Source organism: Lichenostomus cassidix, chromosome 10 (assembly GCF_008360975.1).
Source record: "Lichenostomus cassidix isolate B80296 chromosome 10, HeHo_3.0, whole genome shotgun sequence".
Taxonomy (NCBI): domain Eukaryota; kingdom Metazoa; phylum Chordata; class Aves; order Passeriformes; family Meliphagidae; genus Lichenostomus; species Lichenostomus cassidix.
Genome location: NC_139491.1, coordinates 646,302 through 655,434, shown reverse-complemented (window position 1 = coordinate 655,434; position 9,133 = coordinate 646,302). Strand labels below are relative to the sequence as shown.

Below are 9,133 nucleotides of genomic sequence, written 5' to 3'. Positions count from 1 at the left end.
TCCAAACAGGGTGAAAGAGGTGTGCAGAATACCCAGGACAAGGGGATGGAATAAGCAGAATCAGTGAAGGTTTCAGGTACACAGTAGGATAACATGTTCTTTGAGTCCAGTCTGATTTCTAAAGTCTTGTACAGCTCTAAACAGCACATTCCTAATTCTGCTGTCTTGGAGTAAGAGAAACAATCTAAGTGCAACTGTATTTTTACAGTTATTAAATATAAATTCCTTTTCAGGCCCAAGCCATGGGCACACCCCCAGCACAGCTCAGCTCTGCAACTCTCCCTCAACGGGTATTTTTCCTGTCAGGCCACAAAAGAACTGCTCCAAGGCCAGCCTGGTGAAGTCCTCAATAGTGATTTTTATTAAATTAGTTGCTTTATAAAACATTGCAGATGTTGTAATTGTTAACATAACAATTTGCCCAACTGTAGGAACTGCTGCAGTTTGCAAAGCAAGTTTGGTTTTTAATGAAAGAAAACGGCCAAGTTGTGAGAGACCCACCACAACCCAGGAGAGCCCCAAGGAAGTCATGTGGTTTGGTTTTTTCTTTTTTTTTTTTTACACTTAACCCATTAATTAACTGTTAAAGAACACCCAACCCAGACAGCTGCATTAGTAGAAATTTAAACGAATGGAACTAAACTTCATCCTGGAGACACAAGTGGGTTTTGCCTTGCTCTGCCCCACCAGGTGCTGTTCAGGTGTCAGGCAGTGGCTGTCCCAGGGGCCAAGCTCCCAGGTGCAGTATTCCACACCGAAGTTAGCAGTTCCCTTCCCAAAATACTGAAATCCTCAAGCTCTAACTCAAGACAAAGCGACTGGAACTCTACGTGCACACCCTGCCCTTGCTGCAAACTGCTCGTGCTCAGCCCTGGCCCTGGAGCAGGGACAGTTAAGGCCATGTCATGGAGCTGTGCTGGTTATAATCCTTCACCTTATGCCAATTCCTTCCCAATTTAGTGGCTGTTACTATAAAGTTCAATAGCAACAGTGCCCATTATCAGAAGTTTGGGTTTTTAACTGCAATTTACAGACCTTCTCCGTTCTCTCCCCGCCCGGAGCTTCTGCCCGGACCTGGCACCTCCAGCCCCCAGCACACAGATACTGCAATTCTGATTGTAGCATTTGGCAGAATTTAAAGGAAGAAAAGTTGTGCTACATGTTTAAGGGATTATGGGCAACAGAAAGACAACAGAAGGGAGATAAATGTCACATGAAGTCTTCAAAGTCTTGTACGTACTCGCCGTCGTAGCCGCCGTAATCGGCCAGGTCATCTTTCATGGTCGCCTTCAGCCCCCCGCCTGGCACAACACCTTTTTTCTTCTTTTTGGCTTTATTCTGTGGCAAGAGGATGAGGTTGGTTATTGGGACAGGCCCAGTGCTGTCCTTACCCAGCCAGACTCACACCCTGTTGCAGTGAATTAGGGAATCAAAGCAGCAACACCCCTCTGCTCTGAACGTGGCCTTGCCCCTGCTTTCCACCACACACATTTTCTGTTCCTAGGAAAGCTGTGCCACTTGCAGGTGTCCCCAGCTCCCTGCACCACAGGCCTGCCCACCATCTTAATTCCTTTCATCTTATTTCCCCTGGATTCTCAACAAGTAACTAAATGCATGGGAGCCCCGAGCAGGGACTGTGACCCCTGAGGAATATCCTCAGTCTTACCTTCTCTTGTTTTTGTTTTTCACTGCATAATACTGTCAGAGTGTTTGTGATCTTTTTCAAATCATCCACCTCCACTGCATCAGGGAAAAAAAGAAAAAAAAAAAAATATTCCTTATCAATGTTGTTCTTCTAAGGCAGTGAAATAACAGCAACAGTCTCTAAAACTAGAAATAAGCATTAGTGTAACTATGGGCAATTACTTGATTTAAATCAGCAAAACACAGAGTGGGTGGTTCTGGTCCTTACAATCCCAACGAGGATTCCAGCTGGTCCCTTGGAAGCCTGAGTGTTGCAGAAGGCAAAACTCACAAATAAAGTTCCTGAACACAAGAGTCTTACGAAAACATTGGAACAGTAAAATATGGAGACAGCAAAACACAATAAAATGTATCAAAAGGAGCACTGGATTAACAATACATTATTATTTTTATCAATAAATGGCACAAGAGGCTGGAAGTCCCTCCTGTTAGGAGCTGTGGAATCCATCAGATGGAAGCTCCCAGCTGCCAGCCAGGATGATGGATTTACCCAGCTCTGCCTGGGATTGAGTTACCCTCCTGAAGGACAAGTGGGTACAGGACAGGGAACGATCCCAGGGAGCTCTGCAGCCACCAGGGCAGTGGGAAAAGGAGTTTAAATTACTTCAGCTCTGTATAGTTACATGCTGAATTCCAGAACAGTTAATCTGCAGTTCCAGAATTACATGAACTCAATTCTGTAATAGTTTCCCTCCAAAAGAGGTACTCAAATTATATGCCTCAGAGAATTTACTCTTACTATTTTAGAAATAGCTTCAAGAAAAACATGAAGGATTTAGATCAGCCAAAAAACTCACACTTTTTAGATGACTGTCTCTAACCAATGTGCAGAAAGAACAACTCTTGCACGAGGAGAGGATCTTTAGTGGAGTTTGTGGTGGGAATGGAATCAGGTCAGTGCTTCATTTAGTACAAACCACACAGAGCAATCCCCTCTGAACACTGACTATCACAGCATGTTTTCCACTTCAGCTCCAGCCCAGCTCTGGCAGCAGTGCTGGGGCTGTCTGCACTTACAGGAAATACAGACGTCCCGCAGTAACGCTTCCAAAAACCCGGCGTAATGTAGCGACTTCTCGTACTGTGTGATTTTCTCCTTGAGGAGCTTCCCAAATTCCGTGAAGTCATCTTTTGAAGAGGGATTCATGGCATCTATTCCACAAGTGTTATTTACACCTGCAGGGACACACAGGGCTGTTAGAGAACATGACCTATGAGCCCTGTAAGGGGACCCTGGCTCCCACCCAGCTCCTGCCTCCCTGAGCTCTGCTCCCCCCACAGCCAGGGCCCATCCCTGGCCTTGCAGGAAGTTTGCTGCAAAACTCAGTAATTTCATAGAATCCCTGAATGGTTTGGGTTGGAAGGGACCTTAAAGACCATCCTGTCCCACCCCCTGCCATGGCAGGGACACCTCCCACTATCCCAGGCTGCTCCAAGCCCTGTCCCACCTGGCCTTGGACATTCCAGGGATCCAGGGGCAGCCACAGTTGCTCTGGGCACCCTGTGCCAGGGCCTGCCCACCCTCACAAGGAGCTCCTTCCCAATATCCCACCTAACACTGCCCTTTGTCAGTTGTTCTGTCACTCCATGCCCTTGTCCAAAGTCTCTCTCCAACAATTTTCGAAGCTGAGTCCAACTCAGTAATTTGACCCAGTTGTTCCCATTCTCTGGACAACCTGCACCAGGAAGCCTCTTTTCCCTCAGATATACAATTCCTGCCTCAAGCTCTGGTGTGCAGAACTCAGCTGGTTCTTTGCAGCTGTACCCAGTGCATCCCCCAAGCACTGTGACAACTCACTGAGCACAGCCTGCCCTGAGCAATGAGCTGAATCATTCACCATAATCAAGGAAACGCTTCCACGTTTGAGGAATGCTGCTGTGCATCAGCACCTTTGCTATTCCTTTGTTCTCAGTGCCACAAGCTCTGTGTGCTGAGAACCAAACCCTGCTCAAGCCTTGCAGGGTCCCACACGTCCCAGGGGTTTATTTCCTGCTGCTTTAACTCACCAAAGGTTTCCTTTGCCAACTCCAGGTCTGACTCCTCTTGTAACTTCTTTAGCCGTAGTTTGTCTGCCAACTGTTCTTCTGGTGTGAGCTCCTTCTGTTCCTCAGGTGCCTCTAACTGCAGGGAAAACACACAGGGAGAAGGTGGCACATTAAAGACATGGTGCTTTCCAGGGCCTCTGAATCACCCACTTGTGCCTCGAGTCAGTCAGGGCATGGAAAAGCTGGAACCCATTCCCTGAATAAATTGTTCATTTCACAAGGAATGGGAAGAAACACCAAACTCCCACTCCTGCCTGTTCCATCACGTGCTGCATGCAGGGGAACTGGGATAACACTGATCCAGTCACTGGTTAAATTACACAGGAATTACAGCTCCCAGCCCAGATGGGATCACATACAAGACCTACGCTTGGTTTATCAGATGAATCAAGACCTTTTCAGGTCTTGCTCAGCCTCCAAAAAAATCAAACCTGCCCTCTGAATTTTATGCGACCCAGAAGAAATCAGGAGTTACCCTTTTTTTAAGCTCCTCTTGCTTTTTCTTCTGTAGCTTTTCTTTTTCTTTGATTTTTTCTGCTATTTTCTTTTTTTCTGAAACTTTTGGTTCTGTAAAAGGGAGAACAAATGCAGCTCTCAGAGGTCTGATGATTTGTTTTCCCCACCCACAGCCATAGAAACACTGGAAGCCACTGAGCTCAGCTAGTGAGACTGAACAGAGTTAAAGACACTTCTGTTAAACCCAACCTCAACCCCAGCCCTGCTCAGGTTTGGATCCTCACACCCCCAGACTACATTAGTGTCTGTTCTGATGCTGACAAAGCCAGGGGTTACCCTAAAGTCTCACCTTGTTTTACCTCTGTCTCCTTTACCTCCTCCTCTTCCTCCTCATCATCCCAGTTATCCTGCAAAAGAGTTAAGATTCTTTTACAGATACCTGTAACCTCTTCCAATGCCCACAAGCCCACTGATCTCGTGTGGGAGTGAGGGAGCCATGGGAGCTGCACCTCCAGGGATTCTGGGGCTGCCCACACTGCCTGGGGCAGTTCTTACCATGAAAAGGCAGGTTTAGGTCAAACAATCAGTTTGTGTCAACAGTTACAACAGCCAGGTCACGAACAGTCAAACAAGCCCCACATAAACAGGACTTTATTCTCATTTCTGGTATTGTGAGACACTGAATGTCACCGAGGGTGGACGCAGCACAGCCCTGTGGAAACCCCCAGCCCAGCTGAAAGCAGCACAGGCTGTTCTGTTCCACAGCACCCCAGGCTCCTGCTCCTTCCCAGGGACTCTCTCCTCTGCTGGCAAAAGGATTCCCGTGGCTGCAGAGGGAACTGCAGAGCACAGGGGAAAAGCAGCCTGATTTGCTGCCCACACAACACCCAGCACAGGGCTGAGGCCGTGCAGGAGCAGGGGAAGGAAGCAGAGGAGGATGCAGGGAGCCTTGAATTAGGCAGGAATTCCAACTTCCAACAGCCACAAGACCACAGTTTTGACCAGGCTTTCATGGAATCAATCAGGTTGGAAAAGACCTTTAAGATCATCAAGCCTAACCCCATCCCCTGTTCACCACTAACCCATGTCCCCACGAGCCACATCCATGCATTTTTCAACACTTCCAGGAATGGTGACTCCACCACCACCCTGTGCCAAGCCTGGACAACCCTTTCCATGAAAAAATTGTTGCTAATTCCAAACCAGCAATCCAGTTTTAGTTGCCTGTTTGGACTCAGCTTGGAAGCTCCAGGGGTTCACTGGACAAGCCCCAGTTCACATTCAGGTCACCTGTCAGGACATGGTCACAGCTAAGATCAAACCCCACAGCCCTGGAGTTTGGTATTCCCACCTCACACCAGTCATGCACAGAGCCCCACAGGCCAGGCAGGGATTTCCTGGGAGGCTACAGCAGAGGCAGAGGTGCAAAGCCCCACGTTCCACAGGGATGTGCTGATCCAAGCAAGAAGACACCCCAGTCCCTCCACCAGCTCACCCCAGTTAATTGGCACTTGCAAGGGACTCGGCTTCCCTTCCACATTCCAGGGAGCTGACTTCAATTTGGAGCAGCATCATTTTAGCTCACATCTAATTAAGTTTGTTACACCCACTGCTTAAATAGCTCCACTCAGCAGTGAGGAGCTGCCCTGGCCCCAGCCTGGCCAGGCCAGGAATCAGGTGCAAACTGCAGAGGAAGGGCAGCCTCACCACAAGGGATTCATCGTGGCATTGGGATGTCTGGGAGACTCTGCAGAGGGCAGTTGGGCAAGGACTCCACACCACGAGATGTGCTCTGACCCTGTCCTGCCAGCCAGGCCTGGTTCATCAGCTCTGGGAATTCCAAGTCCTGCCAGCCCTGCCTGGTTTATAAACTCCAGGGAGCTCTCTTGGAGGAAGAGCCAACTGCCTCTGTGTCTTTGCAATGATAAAGTAATTCCAAGAGAACATCTTTATTCCACAGCACTTCAACACTGTTTCTGTTCTGTTTCAACCTGAACTACACCTGAAACAGCTTCCCCAGAGCCCAGGCTGGGAGCTGACAGTCTGGACACTGGGATGGGAGCAGGCTCTGCCCCGCTCTGCCTCTGCCAGCACTGAGTCAATAGATGAAAATTCCTTGGCAGGAGGCCCGACTTCTGGGAAACGTGTGCTGGGGAACACTGAGAGGAGTTTTGTTACCAAAGGTGCTAATTTTAAACCTGGGAAGTTGACGTTTCCCAAATTGACAGTTACTGCAAGTTCATTACTCAAAAACCTTCCAAACTACAGCTCTGCAGATACAAAGCACATTCCAAAATGTGGTCAGAAAACACTTTGTGCTGCTACTGCAGACCACGTCATTTCCGTCTCACGGGGGTTTCCCCACGGTGGGCCCTCCACTGAGGGATCCAGAGCCTGAGCAGGGCCCTTTGGGAATTTAGCAGGAAGAGCAAAGCAAAGGAAAATAAACCAAAATAAAACACCTTTCTTCGCTGGATCCTCTCCAGATGCAGCTCCAGCACTAAATCCATAATTCCTTGAAAATAGTTAAGCAGCTGCATCCTTTCTACGTGTAAGATGTAAAATGTCTTCCCAGTGCCAGAGGGCAGGGATAGATGGAATATTGGGAAGGAATTGTTCCCCTGGATCCCTGGCAGTGTCCAGGGCCACCTGGACAGGGCTTGGAGCAGCCTGGGACAGTGGAAGGTGTCCCAGCCCATAGCAGGGGTGGGATGGGATGACTTTACAGTCCCTTCCAACCTAAACCATTCCAGAAATCTGTGATTCCACGTGGGAATATTTGTTCCTTTATCAAACAGCCAGAGAACCCTCAGGTGTCTCCAAGAGAACCACTCTAGTCCAGTTCTCCTGGACACATTCCATCCAGCAGGAAGGCTTCTCACTTTCTAAGCAAGGAGGAAAAGCAAATGTCAGTCTGAGCTACAGGTGTCTGTGCTCACCTGTGTCAGTCACACACACCTGTGTCAGTCACACACACCTGTGTCAGTCACACACACACCTGTGTCAGTCACACACACACCTGTGTCAGTCACACACACACACCTGTGTCAGTCACACACACACCTGGTCAGTCACACACACCTGTGTCAGTCACACACACACCTGTGTCAGTCACACACACCTGTGTCAGTCACACACACCTGTGTCAGTCACACACACACCTGTGTCAGTCACACACACCTGTGTCAGTCACACACACACCTGTGTCAGTCACACACACACCTGTGTCAGTCACACACACCTGTGGCAATCCCACCCTGTGCAGTTCCACACTCACTCCCAGGGTCTGGAGCTGCTGTTCAAACGTGACACCTGGGACACTGTGGGCTGTGGCTATTGCTGAATTTAAGAATTATAATAATTCTTAAATGTTCTGAAATATAATAATTGCCAGCTTGTAACTCACAGAAATTTGGTAACTTTGGGTTTTTTTAAGAGAACTACTTTTTTCATACTGTTTATGGGAAGAACTCCCCCTGAGCCCCAAGAATAACCGCTGGCGTTTTTCAGATTCTGGTAACAGTGTCCTCCAAATCAACCCAAGTCCTCATGCAGTGTTACAATGTCCCAGGGCTGGACTGGAAACAAAAAGGTCTTTTCTAGTTAACTTCTCACAGAATCCTGGGATGGTTTGGGTTGAAGGGACCTCACAGACCACCCAGTTCCCCCCGGCCATGGACAGGGACATGTTCCACCAGACCAGGCTGCTCCAAGCCCTGTCCAACCTGGCCTTGAAATCCATCTGGCATGTTCCTTGTGCATTCCCTGGCATCCCTTGTCATGATCCACGTGAACATGGAGCAAGCAGAGGTTTCTGTGGCACCAGCACCTTGCCAAGGGCAGCTGGAGCCGAGCAGGAGCAAACAGCCTCAAAGGGAGCTCTGCCTTCAGAAGCACCAGAAATTACCATCCACATGTTTTAATCCCACTTCCGTGCAGACACCACCCTAAAACACGGCAAACTCCGCTCGTGGTGTGTGAAGCAGCAAGAAGATCAGGTGGCAAAGACGTGCCGGTAGAGCACAGAAGTTGCAGGTCAGCAGCAGGAGCACCAGCACAGCTCTGCCGTCAGCAAACCGTCCTGCCCAGCGCACCCCACGCACAGCTACGGGCCCGAAAGGCTGCAAAGAGCGAGGGGAAAGCGCCCGAAAGCCTGGGAAGCAGCTGGGAAGCAGCAGGTGGATCCCCCAGAGAGCAGGAGGTGCCACTTCAGGAGCGTCAGTCTGACCCTTCCTCCCCTGCGGGTGCCGAGGCAGCGCAGCGGCTGCGGGCAGCGCCCGGCTCGGGTTCTCTTGGCACTCGGACTTGTCACCGTGACCGACCCGGAGCGCTGCCGCGCGGGCGGAGCCGCCGGGACCCACGCTGGCCAGGAGCCCCGCCGCCCCCGGGGATCGGCCCGGCCCGCCACCCGCCAGGCCCGAGCCCGGCCCGGAGCCGCACCGACCGCCCGCCCGCCGGGCCCCGAGCCCCGAGCCCCCGGCCCAGCCCCGGCCCCAGCGCCGGCCCGTCCGGGCCCGCGGCCCCGCGCTCGGCCGCCATATGGCAGCGCCCGGCCGCCCCGCCGCAATCGCACCGAGCCCGCAGCCGCCGCCCCGCCGGGCCCGCCCGGCCGCACCTTCACGTCGTCCTCCTCATCCTCGCCGGCCCAGCGGTCCCCGGCCACCCCCGGCACCAGCCGCTTCGCCACCGGCTCCACCACCTCGAAGCTGTCGGCGTCTGTGGGGAGAGGAGCGCGGGTGAGGGGCGCGGAGCGGCGCGGGGGAAGCCCCGCCAGCCCCGGGCCCGCCGCACCCACCCCACGAGTCCGCCGCCTCCGCCGCCATCTTGCTCCGACCGCGGCCGCCGGGCAGCGCCGCGCGGGGCACGCCGGGACGGCGGCGGACTGACCCGGACACGCCTCCGGACACGCCCCCAGGGGCGGAGCCTG

General features: G+C 51.6%; 1 protein-coding gene across 1 annotated transcript; it reads right to left on the bottom strand.

The window, feature by feature from the left end:
* Window positions 1-535: 535 nt before the first annotated feature.
* EIF3J (eukaryotic translation initiation factor 3 subunit J) lies at window positions 536-9,133 on the bottom strand. Its single transcript, XM_085070196.1, has 8 exons — window positions 9,002-9,133; window positions 8,822-8,922; window positions 4,556-4,613; window positions 4,226-4,317; window positions 3,712-3,826; window positions 2,722-2,880; window positions 1,667-1,740; window positions 536-1,338 (listed from the first exon to the last, which is right to left on the bottom strand). The coding sequence occupies exons 1-8, from the start codon at window positions 9,027-9,029 to the stop codon at window positions 1,210-1,212; spliced, it is 756 nt and encodes a 251-aa protein (XP_084926322.1). The 5' UTR covers window positions 9,030-9,133; the 3' UTR covers window positions 536-1,209.